This window comes from Carya illinoinensis, chromosome 13 (assembly GCF_018687715.1).
Source record: "Carya illinoinensis cultivar Pawnee chromosome 13, C.illinoinensisPawnee_v1, whole genome shotgun sequence".
Taxonomy (NCBI): domain Eukaryota; kingdom Viridiplantae; phylum Streptophyta; class Magnoliopsida; order Fagales; family Juglandaceae; genus Carya; species Carya illinoinensis.
Window position 1 is genome coordinate 8,958,499 of NC_056764.1, and position 19,473 is coordinate 8,977,971.

General features: G+C 37.4%; 2 protein-coding genes across 14 annotated transcripts; one reads left to right on the forward strand and one right to left on the reverse strand.

Moving 5' to 3' along the window:
* Nucleotides 1-914: 914 nt before the first annotated feature.
* LOC122291985 (filaggrin-2-like) lies at nucleotides 915-17,741 on the forward strand. 13 transcript variants are annotated; one of them, XR_006236827.1, is made up of 11 exons: nucleotides 916-1,173; nucleotides 5,475-5,731; nucleotides 5,817-6,032; nucleotides 6,142-9,810; nucleotides 10,060-10,244; nucleotides 10,376-10,464; nucleotides 10,595-10,643; nucleotides 12,853-12,947; nucleotides 14,190-14,266; nucleotides 15,530-15,599; nucleotides 17,478-17,741. XR_006236827.1 is itself a non-coding variant. In XM_043100097.1 (7 exons), the coding sequence occupies exons 2-6, from the start codon at nucleotides 5,525-5,527 to the stop codon at nucleotides 10,455-10,457; spliced, it is 4,350 nt and encodes a 1,449-aa protein (XP_042956031.1). In that variant the 5' UTR covers nucleotides 915-1,173; nucleotides 5,475-5,524; the 3' UTR covers nucleotides 10,458-10,464; nucleotides 10,595-10,831. The 13 variants fall into 13 exon arrangements, 2 of the variants coding, with proteins under 2 accessions (XP_042956031.1, XP_042956030.1); XR_006236826.1 differs by having other exon boundaries at nucleotides 17,491-17,741; XR_006236829.1 differs by lacking the exon at nucleotides 14,190-14,266.
* On the reverse strand, nucleotides 2,207-4,279 carry LOC122290915. The gene is made up of 6 exons (XM_043098590.1): nucleotides 4,161-4,279; nucleotides 3,913-4,070; nucleotides 3,407-3,688; nucleotides 3,115-3,209; nucleotides 2,531-2,971; nucleotides 2,207-2,428 (listed from the first exon to the last, which is right to left on the reverse strand). Exons 1-6 carry the CDS (start codon nucleotides 4,277-4,279, stop codon nucleotides 2,207-2,209), a joined length of 1,317 nt encoding a protein of 438 aa, XP_042954524.1.
* Nucleotides 17,742-19,473: the final 1,732 nt, after the last annotated feature.

Sequence of the window (19,473 nt, forward strand, 5' to 3'; positions counted from 1 at the left end):
CTACTTATTTATAAAATTCTCATTTTATCTCACTCTCCAATCATGTCTCAAAGATGATGAAAGAAATGGAAAAAGTAGTTCTCTCAAAGTTATCATTAGTGTATTTTTTTAATACTTAAAAGCACCTCCAGTGCATTTGTATGTATTTTTTGTTGTTTTTAATATTTAGAAAAAGGAAAAAAATACGTAAAAAATTATAAATAAATTAATAGTAACTTTGAATGATAACCTTGAACTAGCTGAGTAGCACCCGAAAGAAATACATTGAGTTCGCTCCCCCAATAAAATATTAACAGATAATCATATAGGTAGAATTGAACGAATTTGGTATTGGCAGCATTCTAGATGCATGAGCGACTGTACTAGCTCATATGGCTCCCACACGCTAACAGTGGTGATCGAATATTGCAAATCCACCGCCGAAAGTAGAAAAGAAGAATAGGAAAAAGCTATGTTTCCATTTGGCAATTTTTTTTTCCTTCATAATTAAATAAGTAATTTTTAATAATATTATAATTTTTTTTAAAATATTAAAAAAATTATGTAAAAATAAAAAAACATAAAATATATTTGTGGGGGTCTCGAGCTAGTGCTCCTAGTGGTGGGCATGGATCCACTTAAAAGAATAATGTTAGATATAATCATATATTGTGTTGATGAAGTATATTTTTTATATTTTATTTATAAATTTATTATCTAATATTATATTATAAAATAATGAAAAATGAAAAATAAATAATAAATAAATTTTTTCTTTTATCATTTATGCGTTTGCAAGAACCTTTTCTTGATCTAGCACTGGATCGATACCGAGCATTCTAGAAAGATGTTTGTGTAATTACGTAGCAGAAGTCATATATTAATAAATCGAATATAATAAACAAAACATTGCCGTTTTGATATTAGATTCAGGGTTTTGGAGGCCCTCCGCTTTTCATTTCTCAAATCTCATCCGCTCGCACGCTCCTCATACGCTGCTCCTCTACTCAAAAGTTTCTCTTCTTCAGTGTCTTCACCTTGGCCGCCAACGTTCCTGTCTCTGTCGCCATCGCTATCATCCTTTAGTGGTCTTATTCGTTGAAGCCAACAAAGTCTAAAAAGATGTTTCTACAGCCCGTGGAACCCTAAGCTTCGAATAACGGCGCTCTCTGCTTCTCTTCGAGCTCTAATAAGGTATTTCTAATGTTATGCCATCGGCTTCCTTTCTATCTTCACAATAATTTGTTTTCTTGTTCTTTTTTTTTTTGTTATTTTGATTTTCTTCTACGGGAGTCATGCTGCTCAACAGGAGCATCGATATCTAGTTGCTGTGTTGAGACAAAACAAAAGTGTGTTTTGGCGAGTTGGGAGGTTTTTTAGGAAATAATTGCTTGGGATTTGAGTGTTGGCAGTGGATGTTTTGAGAAAATTGACTTGTGTTTGGTTGATTATATGGGTTTGGGTTAGAGGATGGTGATGATTCTTTGCTCTAATGAGTTGGACGACACCGACCGAGACCGATCGTTGATTGTCTGGATCTGTCTCGGTCGGCCTAATCGGTTTCATCGGTCAGCGCCAAGGCAGATTTCACACCATCGGTTCGTGTAATGGGTATTCTACAGATTACCCAGAAAATGATGAACAATACACAAAAACCACATGCACAAACAAGAACAGATTGAATGAAACCCAAAAATCACTTTCTTGATTCTTGGAAGAGGCTTTCGAGGAACCTCCAACCTTCAAAACTAACTTCTCATTAAACTTTCTGGAATGAATCACATTACACTAGCTTCAGTCTTTTATACTAGTTAAAGAATAAAACTTCAACGTTTTACACTTGAAAACCCTGCCCAAATCGATTCCCTTACAGTTAAAACTGTTGTTTCCCTTCCTACTGAAAATGCACCGTATCACTTACTCATTACACACCGTTTAATCCCCACGACAGACTTCCTTCATCACTTTAAAATATACTGTTTCACTTATTACCGAAACGCACCTTTTAATCCTTCCATTTCAGGCTTCTTTCTTCCCGTTATTAACTAACTTTTGCTTCAGGCCGTTACATTCCCTTCCCCTTAACAATGTCCTTGACCTCAAGGACTTGATAACCCCTCTCCTTTAAAGGACCTTGCCCACAAGGTGTGGGTATTGGTCATGTAATGTCCACTGAAGCTCCCAAGTGCTATCCTCAACAAAAGCTCCTACCCATTTTATCAAAACTTCAGTGATAGCATGGTTTCTGATTTTCTTCATCCTTCTTTTGCAAGATCAACTCAGGTTCAGGTTGAACTTGTCCCTGAGAATCTGCAGGAGGCAGTGTAGGAAGTGGTATGACATTTTGTCCCAACTTTTTCTTCAAGCAAGAGACATGTATCACAGGATGTATATTTGTAGAAGGAGGTAATTCAAGTCGATAAGCTACTGTCCCAATCCTCTCCAAGATCTTAAAAGGTCCAAAGAACCTTGGAGCCAGTTTAAGTTTGTGGCATCAGGCATCAGTTTTCTGTCTATATGGTTATAGTATGAAAAACACCCAATCCCTCACTTGGAATTCCCTCTCAATTCTTCTCCTGTCTGCAAACTCCTTCATCTTGTTCTGGGACTGCAATAGATTTTTCCTCAACATCAACCAAAGCTGCTCTCTGGATCTGAGTTGTTGATCTACTGCAAGATTGATGGAAGTTCCTGCCACATAAGAAACTAATCTGGGAGGTAAGTAGCCATACAATGCTTCAAAATGACAGATTTTAATTGAGGAATGATGATTGGTGTTGTAACACCATTCAGCCAAAGGAAGCCACGAACTCCACTCCTTAGGCTTGTCACTAGTATAACACCTTAAATAAGCTTCAACAACCTTATTCAAGGCTTCAGTTTGCCCATTGGATTGTGGGTGATAAGCAGTAAGCAGAAGTGAAACTGAGTGAAGTGCCTTGCAATCTAAACAACTCATTCCAGAAATGACTAGTAAAGATTGGATCTCTATCTGACACAATGGATATAGGTAGTCCATGTAGCTTAAAGACACCAGGAAAAAAAAAACCTGAGCCACTTTACGTGCTGAATAAGGGTGTGCCAATGGAAAGAATGGCCAAACTTGGTGAACCTATCCACCACAGTAAAAATTACAGTATAACCCCCTGAGGAAGGTAAACCTTCAATAAAATTCATGGAAATTTCTACCCATGGTGAAGAAGGTACAGGTAATGGCTGCAAGAGGCCAGCTAGATGTACATTTTAATGCTTGCATACTTTGACAAATTTCACATTCCCTGACTAATGCCTTTACATCCCTGCACATCACTTTCCAATAAAAATCTTGTTTGGCCTTTTGCAATGTTTTATGATAACCCATGCAACCAGCTTCAGGACTATTGTGAATGTGGTACAAGACCTTAGTCTTGAAAGTTGAATCTGAGACCACCACAATCTTCCCCTTCCTTAATAGCAAGCCTTAAATGTTTAGGACCCTCATATCCTTGTTGTAACTTCTCATAAATGTCCATAGTGAACGGGCAAAGCTGATAGCTTTGTTTTAACTCCTCTATCCTCATAGAAGTAGGAAAGGTAATGAGTGCTACGGTTGCTGACTGCTCTTCAGACTTCCTGGAAAGGGCATTGGCCGCTTTGTTTTCCTTCCCTCTTTTGTAATCAATGGTGAAATCATAGCCTATTAGCTTGGAAAGCCATTTCTGTTGAGTTTCTGTACCCACCCGTTGCTCCAATAAGTATTTGAGAGTCTGCTGATCAGTCTTCACTTGAACAACCCCCCCCCCCCCCCCCCCCCAAAAAAAAAAGAAAAACAAAAAAACAGATAGGGTCTCCATTTAGCTGCAGCAGAAACAAGAGCTAGCAACTCCTTCTCATAGGTAGACAAAAGCAGTGCCTTACACTTCAATGCCTTGCTATAAAAAGCAATAGGCTAACCCTCCTGCATGAATACAGCTCCCAAACCAATACCAGAAGCATCACATTCTATGGTTAAGCTTTTAGAAAAATCAGGCAATTGAAGTACTGGTGGATTAGTAACAGCCTCTTTCAATTTCTGAAAAGCCTGAAATGCCTCCAATCCAATTGAGACAATTCTTTTTTAATAAAACTGTTAAAGGAGCAGCAATGCAATGGATCCATAGTCCTTGATAAATTTTCTGTAGTAGCCAGTGAGGCCTAGGAACCCTCTCAAGCCTTTCAAGGATTTTGGAATGGGCCATTCAACCATGGACTCAAGCTTAGAAGGATCAGCTTTGACACCAGAACCAGAAATGATATGGCCCAAGTAATCAACTTCTTGCATTGCAAACCTACACTATATCTTTGCATATAAACTATGCTGCCTCAAAACTTCTAAAACTGCTCGAAGTTGTGAAATGTGATCCACCAAATTTTTGCTATAGACCAGAATGTCATAAAAAATCACCAAGACAAACCTTCTTAAAAAAGGTTTAAACACATCATTCATTAACCCTTGAAATGTTGCAGGGGCATTAGTAAGCCCAAAAGGCATTAATAAGAAATCGTAATGGCCCTCATGAGTTCTAAAGGCTGTTTTTTCAATGTCAACATCTTTTACACGAATCTGGTGATGTCCAGACCTCAAATCAAGTTTAGAAAAAACTGATGCTCCAAACAATTCATCAAGTAGCTCATCAGTGACAGGAATAGGAAATTTGTCTTTGATTGTTACCTGATTCAAAGCTCGATAGTCCCCACACAATTTCACAGAGCTTGGTTAGGGTTTACGTTATTGAATAAACTCTTGACACTGTTTCAGATAATTTCAGGTGTGAGATTTATAGTCACATCCTTTTCCTGCAAATCTTTTGGTAGCTGAGAAACTGTTTAATTATTTTAGTAGCCGTTTGCTGACAACTAAGCTCGTATTTTCATGAGTTGTCCATGCCATAATTCGTGTCGTTCTGTTTGTTTTTTTATTGTTGCTGTCTATTGATTTGTGTTTCTGGTGAAAGAGATTTGAATAATTCCTTTTCTTCTGGCTTGCCTTTTTGTTTAGTTAAGATTAATAGTTTTCTCCAATCTATGTTTGGTAATTTTTTAGTTTTTATTTATTTATTGCTGTCAATGGAATTTGAACCTATTACTTCCAACTGTGTTATCAATGTAGTGTTTATATAATTGTATATCTTTAGTCAGTGTTGATTAATAGCTGTAATCTATTTTTGTATTCCTAGGGCCTTGCTTGATTCAGCTCATGTGAGACCCCTTAGTTTTGATTTACATCCTCTTCTTTGTTCATAATTTATCCTCTTACACAGGCATAGACTTCAATTGCTTTTCTAGCTGTTTATGAAGTTTTTATAGAACCACAAGTGCACTGTTGCCTGCTGCATTGTGGTTCTGTTTTTGTTTTCAATAATCATGGAATCTGTATGTTGTAATTGGATTCAACAATGGTGTGTAGGATAAACTTTGACTCTTGGAGGTATGTACCGGACAGTAATCTGTTTCTTTTATGTAAAACTTAAATTTAGGTGAAAGTGTCGATGCACTGTGGCAGTTGAAGCTGTTCTTATAGGTCAGCATGGGATTTGATAATGAGTGCATATTAAACATTCAAACTTTAGCTGGAGAGTACTTCTGCCCTGTCTGTCGCTTGCTTGTTTACCCAAATGAGGCTCTACAGTCACAATGCACTCATTTATACTGCAAGCCCTGTTTGACTTACATTGTGAGTACTACACGGGCTTGCCCTTATGATGGCTACTTGGTGACTGAAGCAGATTCCAAGGTTCGTCTCATACCATCATGCTCTATCATACTCCCATGCATGCTCTTGTCTGGTTATACTAATTTTTTATTACTTCTCATTGCAGCTGCTTGTAGAATCAAATAAAACTCTTGCTGAAACCATTGGCAAAATAGCAGTTCATTGTCTCTACCACAGGAGTGGATGCACATGGCAGGGACCTTTATCTGAGTGCACATCTCATTGTAGTGGATGTGCATTTGGCAATTCTCCTGTTGTATGCAACAGGTGTGGGATCCAAATTGTGCATCGTCAAGTACAGGAACATGCCCAAAATTGTCCTGTGAGTGTGGGAAACCTTAATTTTCTTTTCCCATTTTTATTGATTAAAAGTATGTTCTGCTCAATTGGTTTTTGGTTAGTTGATTATCATTTATCTCGTTTGATGACAGGGCGTGCAGCCTCAGGTGCAGCAGGCAGAGGGTGCTCAGGATACTTCAGCCGCTGGTGGAACTGATACTGCCAATCAGACTCAGGCTGCCACTCAGCCTGGTGTAACAGCTACCCAGGCCCAGACTACTCAAACTGCAGCAACTACTGCTTCTGGACAGGATCCTAATCAGCAAGCAAACCCGAATCCTCAATCACAAGCTTTAGTTCAGTCTGCTGTGCCAACTCCAGAACAGTGGTATCAGCAACAACAACAGTATCAACAATACTACCAGCAGTATCCCGGATATGATCCCTATCAACAGCATTATCAGCAGTACTACCCCTATCAACAGCCGGGAGTTCCACAATACCATCAGCAGCACTTGCAAGCTCATCCACCACAAGTGGCTGGTCAGAATCAACCTCTGCTTCAGCCGCAATCCCAACCACCACCTCAGACTCTCGTCCAGCCTCAATCTCAACCACATCCTCAGCCCACTGGACAGCCTCCATCACAAACACATGCTCAAGCTCCAGCAGTTGCTCAACTTCAAAACCAGGCACAAGTTAACCTGCAACAGCAGCCACAGACTGCAGTGCTGCCACATTCTCAAATTCAGTCACAGACCAATCAACCAGCCCCAGGCCAAGCTCATCCCCATCCCCAGCCGTATCCCCAAGCTCATCCCCATCCCACCCAACCTCATCCACAGCAACATGTGATGGTGCCTCAATATCAACAGCCTCATCACCAGATGCAACATTTACAGCCCCAACCTCATTCAGCTCATCATCAAGCACCAGTCCAACAACATTCCCAGCCACATCCGTACCTAAATCCTAATGTCCAGCCTCAGATGCAGCATCCGCCAGCCCATGATGTCACGGGCCATCAATCATATCCTCAGCTTCACCAACAAATGCATCTAGTAGCCCCACAACAGCATACAATGCACATGAACCCTCAAGGTGGGCCTCATCCACAGCCGCAACATTCTGGTCAAGCTCCAAGTCAATTCCCTCAACAACATCCTCCTATGCGTCCACCCCCTTCTACTGCTTCAATTCCAAATCAGCAACAGGCTGCTTTGTTACCATTGCCAGGTCAAGTCCAGAACATCCATCCTGCACAACAGCAGCCAGTTCAACAATCTGGACACTTAATCCACCAGCGCCCTCCTATACAGCCAGGTCAACAGATTATGGCTCAGCAACATGTGCAGCAGCAGCAGCAGCAGCCTTTTGTACCGCAAAGTTCATTTCTGCAGCAACAAATGCCTACCCCATCTCCATTACGGCCCCAGGTCCCTCCTCATTCATATACACAACATACTCATGCCTATCCACACCTGCAGCAGAATGCAGCATTCTCACATGGTTCTCAAAATGTTGCCGGAAGGCCTATGGTGCCAAATCATGCAGTACAATCACAGCCATATCCACAGTATGCTGGTGGTGTTCAGGCCAGGCCTATGCATCCTGGTGCAAGCCAACCATCTGCAAGTCTGAACAATATGCTCAGGAGTGAGATTCAAGCACAAGTGTCTACTGAACAGCAGTCTGGGGCAACTTCAAGGTCAACATTGTCTGTAAGGCAAGGTGATTATGCATTTGAGAAAGGCATGGGTGACCAAACAGTTGAATTATCTTCAGAGAATGCTGCCAAAAAGGTATCGAATGATTCAGATCCAGCATCAACATCAGCTCTTGGAGTTGATGCTAGTGAAGTAAAAAATGTGAAATCTGAAACTGATATCAAGTCCAAGGATGATTGTGAATCTCATGTCCTGGGAAATGGAGGGCTTGTTAAGCGGATGGTGAAGGAAGAGGGTGTGGAAAGTAATTTGGAGAACTTTAATGTCAGTAAATCAGGTGAACTTGTATCTGAGATCAAGAAAGATGTTTCTGAAGTAAGCCCAAGACATTTGGGCAATTTTGCTTTGGAAGATAGAGAGAGAAAGGATGATCTTCTTTTGAAAAATCCCCCATTGCATGAACCTGAACAAATAGAAAAACTGAGTGGGAAATTGGAGAAGGATGCTAGTGCAATTCAGCAGCCTTCAACGGCTGCTAATGAAGCCTCACAAACTTTGACTATGCCTTCAGCTCATGTCTCAAGTAGTCCCGCTAAGAATGTTATCCCAAAAGGAGCCATCTCTCAAGGTCCTGAAGTTGATGGATACAAAGGTCTTCCTCCACCCAGTCAGGTGCATTCTGGGGGCTTTATACAGTCTTCTCACCCAGGTGCAATTGCTGATCAGGGAAGGCATTTTGGGTCTTCTTCTCTCCAACAAAGGCCACCTGGTGCTCCATTGTTACAAACTCCTCCTTTTGTGCTTCCACATCACCAACATCCAGGAGGGCACCCTTCTGCTCAGTTTAGGCCACAAGGATATGGGCACATTCCTGAGCATTTGCAGGCCCCTGCATCAAAGCTATCTCTTGAAACCCCACCTGGTGGCATCTTAGGCCCTGGCTCCACATCATCCTTTGGGAGGGGACCGGGGTATTATGATTTTCCCCAGCGAAACTTTGAATCGCTACCTGTTGTTTCTCAAGGGCCTCACGGTCAAGGGCATGCACTCCCTACAAATGCTGCAGCTTCGAGAGCGTCTCAAGGTGAATCTGTTGGAGGGCCACCATTTGGTATGTTACCTCCTGGTGTGGTTGATTCACGTGGTGGGATGATGGCTAGACCACATGGCCCTGAAGGTCTGATGGGTCAGCAGCGGCCGCCTAATCCGATGGATGCTGAATTGTTTATAAATCATAGGCCAAGCTACATGGATAGTAGACGACCTGATCCAAATCTTCCTGGGTCTTTGGGACGGGGTTCAGTAGGTCAGCCTTCTGGTGTGATGGGAAGTAATGGTGCACCCGGTCTTGATTCCTCATCGACACTTGGGTTTCGAGATGACAGGTCGAAGCTTTTCCCAGATGATCGTTTTAATTCCTTTTTAGGCCGAGAAGCTGCAGAACGAGGAGAGTTTGAAGATGGTCTCAAACAATTCCCCAGGCCTTCTCATTTGGATGCAGAGCTTGGACCAAAGTTTGGGAATTATTCATCAAGGCCTCGTGAGATGGGACCCTATGGCCTAAATAGTGATACTGGTTTCAAATTGGGTCCTGGGGCTGGCAGTGCCCATTCAGGATTCTTGCCTTCATATGATGGAGGAGAAAGACCCGTTGGTTTGCCAGATTCTGGTCGTAATCATCCAGATTTTCTTGGACCTGTTACTGGGTATGCTCGACGACACATGAATGGTCTGACTCCTAGAAGTCCAATTAGAGAATACCATGGTATATCATCACGTGGTTTTGGAGGCATTCCCGGCCAGTCAGGCCTAGATGATTTTGATGGCAAGGAATCACGTCGGTTTGGTGATCCAATTGGCAATTCATTCCATGAAAGCAGGTTTCCTATTCTGCCTGGTCATTTGCAGAGGGGTGAGTTTGAGGGTCCTGGTAAGTTGCGAATGGGTGAACATTTGGGTCCACGTAACTTGCCAAGTCATTTGCGATTGGGAGAACCAATTGGTTTTGGTGACTATCCTGGTCATGCACGGATGGGAGAACTGCCTGGGCTGGGGGACTTTGAATCCTTTGGTGCAGGCAACAGGCCAGGTCATCCACGATTTAGGAGCAATTTTTCTCTTCAGGGATTTCCAAATGATCGTGGAATCAATACAGTTGAGTTTAAGCTTTCTGTACTCATTATTCTTACTTTTTTTTTTTCAAGCCTATTCAATTCACTGTGTAAGGCTTATTCCACCTTTAATTTTCTTATAATATATTTGAAGTTTCTCCTTTGTAATGTAGATGCTCTTTCTTGGTCTTTGTATGTAGAGATATTTATTGGCATCAGTTTCACCGTCTGTATTTTACCAATAAAAAAAAAAGTTTCACTGTCGGTATTTTGAGCCTATCAATATTTACAGGGAGACACAGAGTCTTTTGGTAACCCGAGGAAGAGGAAGGCAGCTAGCACAGGATGGTGCCGAATCTGTAAAGTTGACTGCCAAACAGTTGGAGGCTTGGAACTGCACTCACAAACAAGGGAGCACCAGAAGATGGCTATGGATATGGTACGGACCATCAAACAGAATGCAAAGAAACAGAAATTGTAAGTCGTCCCACATCTTGTTATTAGCATTTTTGTGTTCCATTAATTGGATATTCCATTAAACTGGCTAGAAATATCTCATTTCTTATTGTATTTTGTTTATATATAATATAATATTTATTTATTTTTAGATCATCTAGTGACCCTTCCTCAGTTGAAGATGCAAGCAAGTCTAAGAATACCAGTTTGGATGGCCATGGGAATAAGCATTGACTGATACGTATGTTCTCAAACATGGACTATTGCTGAGCTGGGTTCAATTATTTGTTGTGGAATTATTGCATTTAGTAATAGCCCATCATGCCTATTTTCTACTTTCAGGGCGGTTTATGCTAGTTTTGTCATTGCAGGTTGATTCCCTGTTTGCGGAGATGGCTTTGGAACTGAATTGCAGTGGCAGTTAAGTTTGTTGGTTTTTGACCCTGAAATCTATATTTAGCACCAGGATAGTTTTATGTCAAAACTAGCACTATCTAGTTGCTGTCATTTCATTTGTGCATGTGATGCTTACCTGTAATGCTTGAGATGGAATTTTGTCAGTATCATTTGCAAATGGATCTTTCAATCCCCCTGATCTTATTCCTGAATTTATCTTCGTGCTCTTATATGGTTTCATAGCTAAATTAAAGCTGTCTGATATGGTTGCTTGGGTTTGTTAATGATCTACTTCTGGCAAATTGTGTCAGGTTTGTAGCCTTTCCAAATTTTATTATGGATGACTAGGACCGTTCTCTTTTTATAAGATTGAGGTTCTTATTTAGATTGAGGTTCTTATTTGCAAACTTTAAAATTTTGAGGTTGATATAAATTTTTTTATTGAACTGGATTCCAAAATTTTGTTCCTATTACTTTTTGTGTATTACAATCAGTATAAGAATTTGCAGTGATGTTAATCCTCCATCTTTTACATCAGGAAATGTTTTTTTTCTTTTTTTCTTTTTAAAAAAAAAACAAGGCATTCTCATTTTTGGGCAGCCAAACCTTCCTTTCTCTAGTGTCTCTTCGTTCAATCTTATTAGGACCTTCTACATCTTCAAATTCTGTGTGCAAATGTGAATGGTGGAGTTTTTAATGAGTATTAGCACTTTGCAGAACACTCTTGAATCTTGATGCAGTAAATGCTGTAGTATGAATTAGATTTAGGGAGTTGCCTTTTAACCACAGAAAAAAGGAAGGTAGAAAAATAAGTATAATACAAGTGGAGACTATAAAAGAGAGGAAAATATCCAGAAGTATGCTACACTGAGTTCCTCTGGTTGTGCTTGCATTTTATGGTACTGGTGGCTTCATATTTGTAATCTAGTTCCGAGGTTCTTATACCTATCATTTTAATGGCCTTTCGCCTATACAATTTACAAGGCATGGTTTACCCATTGAGCAATGCTGATATCATGAAGAGAATACTTGAAAGCTAATCAATATGCATTCACACTACCTTTACATTTAGAAATTTTTATACATTTTAAGTTCTTGTTACCATGGCCTGATACTAGTCATTTTTCCCTTCTGAGCTGTCCAGACACTAAAACTCAGTGTTAGTTATGGCATCTAATGTTTTGTTTCCAGCTCCTTTTCTTCTTTGTATTCACAAGTACCACCTGTATAGATATATATATATATATAAATATTTTCTTTTATGTTAAAATTTATATGTTCTTCATAATTGAAATTGAATAAAAAATATTGAACAAGTTGCAACACACAAGGTACTCACTGAGGTTCTGATTGTTGTAGTGAAAATTTGAGTTTTGCCAGGAGATGCAGTTATTCTGAAAATATTTGAAACTTTTTAAAAGTAAGAAATCTTTTTTAGAAAACCCAAAAGGTGCTATTCAAGTGCACTAGATGTATACAAGAGAAACACCTATCTAGATGAACTTAGGATGCCCTCTAGTCATGATTGAATGACATTATTTATAGTTAAGATTTTTTTATTAACTTTCCACTCCAACTACCAAGGATAAAAAATAGAGAGAGAATTGGATGAAGCAGAAATGGAAAGCAGCTTATGATCGTTCTTATTACTTGATTATCCTGGGTAGAAGTGGGTTCTGCATATTAACTTGTTTGGACGAGTATTGGGATCACAGTACATAACTGATGGGTTATTTAATGACAGTTCATGCAAAACACATGGTACTGGGAACAATATTAAACCATAAAACAAAAAGTAATGTTGCGGTTGTTATCTTGCCGATTTAGATATTAAGATCTCAAGCTTGTTTTGGTTGTGAATTTAATTCTGCTGGATGCTCCATAATGTCTTAAACTGGCTATAGAAAAAGAAACCTGTTCTTCACATTTTGGGTGTTTTTGATACCGAGTTGTTAACGCCCAATGTAGTGCAGCCTGCAACTAAAGCTTGTATATTTTATTTAGTCTGTTACGAAGTTTCATTTCTTTAGCTGGTGGCATGGATAAAGTGTCTGATTTAGTATTAGGCCGAGTGAAGAGGCTTCTTCCATAATTTTGATAAATTTTATTCTCATTTCTAGTTATCTTTCTTCTAATGTGAAAACTAATGCATAATGCTATTATTCACTTAAGACTTTAACATTATTTTTAAAGTTAAAATTGATTTTTGGTGAAATTTTTTTTTCCACAATAGATTTACCATTCAACCTGTCTTTTTTCGGCGAAGCAGACAACAAATTGGCCAAAAGTTCAGTGGAAAGGTTTACTCCGTCTCCTTTTATGGATGTGGTAAGAATGTGTTGGATGGCATATTTTTTTAGTAGAAAAAGTTCGCTTCTTGGTATTGATTTTCCTGAAATTGGTGACTTTTTGCGAGATTGTTTTGTTTCCTTCTTGACGTACCGATCATGCTGTGTAGAACCGTGAATGGTTTGATATTTTTTGTGAGTTTTATAAATGAAATTTAACAGGTAGGATAGGTGGAGGAATTTGAGTGTGTTCCACTGGGAATTGTATTGAATACTAGTTTAGGTTGCTAAATTAATTATGCATTATGATTAGTGCACTTATGGTCATTCATTTTTCCTTATCCTGAGATATGCAGATAACATGGTTTGGGCTGATGGATTGTGGAGTATTTTACATCTTTTTTAAAAGTAGGGTATTGTAAGACCTAGGGGAAGACCTAGACACCTGCAATATATTGTCAAAAAGGCTACGGTCAAGGTGAAGCTTCTCTAGAATTGGTTATAAAACCTAGCTTCACCTAGTTAATGTGGGACTTAGTCCCTATGACTTAACTTTTTATCTTACCCACTTTATGTGGGTTATTCATATTCCCCATGTGGGACTAAGGTAGTACAAATTCTCCCTCCCTCTTAAATTCTTGACATATTCATCCAGACCATGTCATGCAGTGCTAGTAGTATCACATGATTGGCCTTACTGACTAGAAAAAATAAACGTGATTGGCCTTACTAGGTGAGTGTGATGCCATATGCAACAACCCAGGGAAAGTGCTTATAAAGATTAGTCAGTCTAAAGTCTCCCAAAAATTGCTTATAAAGCCCAAATTCATCTAAAAGTAGCCGATGTGGGACAACACCCATAACTACTTTATAATACTCACTCTGTTGGTTATTTATATTCCCAATGTGGGACCTTGTTACAGGTATTGAGGTTGAAGGATAATTTGGACATTTTAGTAGAAATTGAAATGTGTTACTTCTTCTATAATAATCCTGGTGATCAAGAATAGGATATTCTTGAAGGAATGAAGGTTTTAGTTTAACATTTTGTTTTGATCTCTGAAGTTCATTCAGTGATTGAGAAAGGAATGTACGGATTAGTTTGAGCAGGTTATTTTGTTAGATTATTTGCTCAATGGATTTTGGTTTATATTAAAGGCTTGGGGCATGTCCATGCCCTTTTTGTAGCCAACATTTATTCTAACTTTTTTGGTGTGTCTATTTGAATTGCCAAGCTGTGAGTCAAAGCTGATTTATTAGGGAATTGGTGTTTGCCACATAGGTTTGTTTGCTGCCGCCGGAGTCCTGCAAAATTGTTACTACTTGTTTACAGAACTGCATTCTGCTTCTAACATATGGGTGAGACTATATTTAGGCATTTTCAGTCTGGTGAATTTGATCCATTGTTTTTCTACACTTGAGGTGGGATTTAATGTCATGCTTGGGGTGCAACCTATGGCTTGATTTTATAGGTTTTGTACGCTTCTGTGACTATTTGTATGTCTGAAGTACCTGCATAAACTCTTAACTAATTTTGACATGTCAATACTGTATCTAATATGTAGTATAGAAGATGAATTTCTTATCTTTAAGATGCAAGCCTATATGACTATGAGGTTGTCAGTCTAGCATTAGAATCAAGATAAAATGTAGTAAATCACAATAATATAGGCTTGTGATCCCCTACTTTTCTATTTTGGTAGGGAACATCAAGATACTAATTGACTTGTTGCCAAGTGGTACTTGTACAAAAAAAAAAAAAAACCATCATGTTTGCAGGATTTGTGGTATCTGATTGTTTAGCAACTAACATAAAGGAGGCTGGCGAGTAAGATTCCTTCTTAAAATGACCTGCACTAAATTAGATCAGTTGGATCACTAGACAAAATACCTCTGCCACAATTGGAAGCAATGGGATCATGTGATCAACAACAATCATTTTATAGTCTTAATAGAGCAAACTATAAAGTAGTCTAACAGGATCCGCTGTAGCCCAAGTGTGGAAAAAAAAAAAACATAAAAGCAGACTTTAACAAACTAAACCAACCTCATAAATTAAGGCATCAAGCCTTGGAAATTTTTAGAAAGCTATACCACCTGTTCCAGCCATTGTAACTACAATTAGTTTTCTTGTAGTTTTTTTTTTTTTTTGTGTTGGGGGTGTTGTTTTGTGTGTTTAGCTTTTTTATTAGTGTGCCTTCTCTGTACTTGATTTGCTTGTGTTCCATGTTGATCTTTTTAGTCTTCATTATGGTTGTGGAAACATATGTAGTATGATCATTACTACCTGTATAAATCCTCTGATAATTATTAACTGTAAGTGTCCTTTACCTATGGGGTTCCTACTGTCAATTATGTGCCATGTAAAAACCTTGATCATGTTGAAAACAATACCTGATTATGGTAATTTCTAATTGAAACTTCAATACCACGATCTTCTTGACACTTTGCAAAAACCCTTTATATTGATTCCCAATAGTAATACCAGCAATTAGCTGAATATTGTTTGCCTCTGAATGGAAGATTCTTGTTTTTTACAGTTATTGTCATTTGAGAATTTTGTATACTTCATAAAACTTTTCATCGTAGTTTTTATTATGTGAAACTTGGGTTTTATTGAAGTTATGGAGTGACCTTTTCGAAGTGGATGGCAGTTGTGGAATCCAAACCTGCTTGATCATGTTTTCACCAGGTTTGTGGTTTTCAAGTCAATGTTTTTCTGGTGGTTAGAATTTCAATCTTAAATAGTAGCTTTCTTTCTGGTTTTTGCTTTTAGTTTACCTTTAAGCTTGTATGAAACGCTTATGCACCATATTTCTATTTAGTAGATACTGGTGGTCAAAAATTTGAAATTGATTAGGGTGCACGCCATTGACATCTATTGATTTTTATTGTATTGTTCTCTTTTTCTGATTAGGTGTTTATCTTGTATACTTTCTGTTGCCAATATTATCAATAGAATCTATATACTCGTAAAAAAAATTTATTAGAAATTGATTAGGATTTAAAAACATTTATTTCTTTCGATCATTAAGTATTTTATATATTAGGTACTTCTGAAAATAAAGTATTTTATATAGTTAGAGAAGTCTAAACGTAGTTTGATGCATTAAATAGCTTAGTTATTTAAGGCCTCTTTTAGAAAATGAAGCGTAAGATGGTAATAAACAACAATCTACTTGTTTATGGATGGTTGGCTGCCTACAAACGTCTTCGTTTTTCATGATCGTGCTGGAAATCTCCAAAGGTGGACAAGGCATAGACTAGGGTATCAATATGAGCATAATACTTGCACTATATACCAGCATGGAGGTCATAGGCATCAGTGAGCAGCCATACTATGGATACTTGTGCTAGATATATAATGCCGTTCCAGTGATTACAAACTTGTTACATTATGATGGAATAGATGTGGTCCTACAGAAATCCTAATGCTTTTACGGTGGATAGAACATTGTAGCTAACTTTTAGATAATACAATAAAAAGCCTGTTGATTTAACCCCGGATGTCAATTCCTTGGATGTGAGGGTTTACTCTTTTTTTTTTTTAGTTGTTCAAATGCTGGCAATGCTTCTTATTTATTTTTTTTTTTTCCATAATAATGATGTTAACTCACCACAAGATGTATCTTGAATCTGTATTTGATGACCCAAATTAGGCTGTTTCAGTGGTACTTGGAATTAATTATAGAGTCCAGCAAATTCCTTTCGATTAATTATCTCTAATTCTTCTTAGTTCTGCATATATGCTTGATGGTGAAACCTGTTTCCTTTATGAGCGTCTTGTAAGTTCTTTTCTGAATGTTTTTGATCATATGTTTGAATCAATTCCCAAAAAAACCGCGAATTTACTTTCTCATAACTCTGAAGAAGCTTGTTGATTTTCATATTTGTCGACATCATAGTTTCCCACAAAAAATTGTATATCATTAAGATCAATGATACATCCAAATTTTCAGATGGGTAGGATTCCATCAAGGATTGGGATAGGGAGGGGCTAACTGTTGGGCTCCTAAATTTTGGTGTTCTACATGCTGTGCAAAGTAAAAGGGCTACAACTCGCATATGAAATTACATGTTGCCCGAACAAATAAACAAGTAAAAAACTTGAGATTACATGATATAGGCTCCGAAGATTCTCGTATGGTTAGAGAGATTTGCACAAACTTTAGCAAAATAAACTAGATTTCGTAAAAGATTAACATATCTAAATTGATATTAAGCTTAAGATTCTACGGCAGCATCATACGGACTTAGCCTCCGTAATTAATGATTTTATCATCATGATCAATGTCCGCTAAAGCTGCGGTCCCTTTTGAAGCAATACCCTCCTCTTTATAATGTCCTAGGAACATTAAAGGAGATGTTCTAGAGAGAATTGTGTTGTAGCATGTTGGGTTTTGTGCGACATGAAAAATAATCCGCCCCCCCCCCCCCCCCCCCAAAAAAAAAAAAAAAAAAAAAAAAAACACATTATGGTAAAAATACCAGATGGGAAAAAAACTTTAGCAGAAGAAAACAGGTCCTTGAAACGCTTGGAACATGGACTTAACCAGTTATTTTGTTGTAGTTTCTTAATGTAGTAGAACATGTTTGGTGGTTCAACTTATTGTGAAGATTGGCTACCAACCTGTCAGTGCAAGTGATGAGGGCGTTGGCTATTTTACTCGTTTCCGGGAGTCATAAATACAGTTGTGGCCTTTTTGAGGGTTCTGAGTGACTCTATGCTTTCTATATTTGGATTATGCTTCAATTACTTGTTTGAATTACGAAGATGTAAACCTCCTAATACATATTTTTCATATGTAAGGCTTGCTTTGTGGTGTTCTCTCTCTCTCTCTCTCTCTCTCTCTCTCTCTCATTTGCATGTTGAGGTGCGGTATCTTCAGCTTGTTTTAATCTCTCTCTGTTGAAATTATACGAGAAGACGAACTTGGGGAAAAAAACATAAAGTAAATTTCGATGTCACAAGACAAATCTTAATGGATTTTTGTAGTGGTAAAAATATAGTGAAATGACGAGTTTATTTTTGGCGGTCGTCTTGGATAATTTAATATTCCTTTATTCTATGACAAAAATATGATAGTGTGGAACTCTATTGATACTTATAACTAGATGAATAATCACACTTGGTGTAGACCCAAAAAAAAAAAAAAAAAAATTTAATCTTTTTCTTTAAAAAAAATGTCTTAGAAAATAAAAATGGAAGTACGTATCATTTTGTAAATTTTGCCGCCAGTTCTTTCAATAAATATGAATTTTATATTTAAGACAACTAATTTTTAATAATAAAATTTAATATATTTTTTAAAAAGAGTGATATTTGTAAATATTATTTTTAAAATTTTCATTTTTATCTCGATAAGAGCGTTCTCGATAGGAGTGTATCTGCTGAAGTACAAGAAGAAGCGTTCCAATCTTCTCCGTCTCTCCAGTATCTGGTTCAGCCCTCAGTGCTGTTCCTGCCTCAGACACAGCCATCTCAAAAATCTCCTGCATAATGAAACTCACACCCTTTGTTCAATTAAGTTGTTTAGGTTTTAGAATTATGGCTGGATTTTACCATTGACGATGAATGATTGTTTATATTATCTATAGAATGCCTTTTAAGTTTCAATTACCACCTTTTTTTTTTTTTTTTTTTTTTTTTTTTTTTTTTCTGTCTGCAATTCAAAGACCACTTTCAAAAAGCGAATATTAATGTGGTCATTAAAATATTTTTTGGTAGTTAATAGCATTGGTCCTTTTTAAAAAAAAATGAATAGAAAGATAAATCACAGTGAGTGAAGATTATAATTTTGTCTTATCGTTGTATCAAATAATTTTTATAATTGCCAAGAGTATGTGGCTCAGATGGCATGAGACCCAGCTTCCATAAGAGAAGTCTTGGGTTTGATCTCTCTCCCCAATCCCCAATATCAAAAAAAAAAAAAAAAGTAATTTTTATAATTCAAAAGGGTTTTAAAAAATTATGTAGACTTATATTTAGGGTTGGAATTGTCTATCTTTTTATTTTAATTCCATGAATTTTTGAGATACAAAAACTATACAAAAAATGCTTTAGGGAAGTTATGCTGCAAGCCTTTTGTAGCAAGGGAAAATATGATTTGTAATTGTTACATATATAAAATGATTATACAAAAGTAAATATATAAACTGACGTAATTTTATGTAATACGTTAGATCTATTTTATATTAAGATTTATTTTACATAAAAAATAATTTTATTATCTGATGTAATATATCAAATTATATTATTTTGTATATTTATTTTTATATAATCTATTTATAATTAAAATATTTCTAATTGTGATTATAACTTAAATTGGGCTCAATATTCAAGTAGACCTTAAATTAGAAAGAAAGAAAAGCTGACTAATTATGGCTTAAATTAGAAAGAAAAACAGTCCAGTTCATAACTTTTTATATTGATTTCATCTGACTCTACATTGATTTCATCTGACTCCTTTCGATCGTGCAAAAAAGAAAAGGAAATTAGAGGAGGGAAAAATAAGCAAAAGGGAAGAAAATTCTCAAATATTTTCCCTGAAGGATGATTAGTAAAA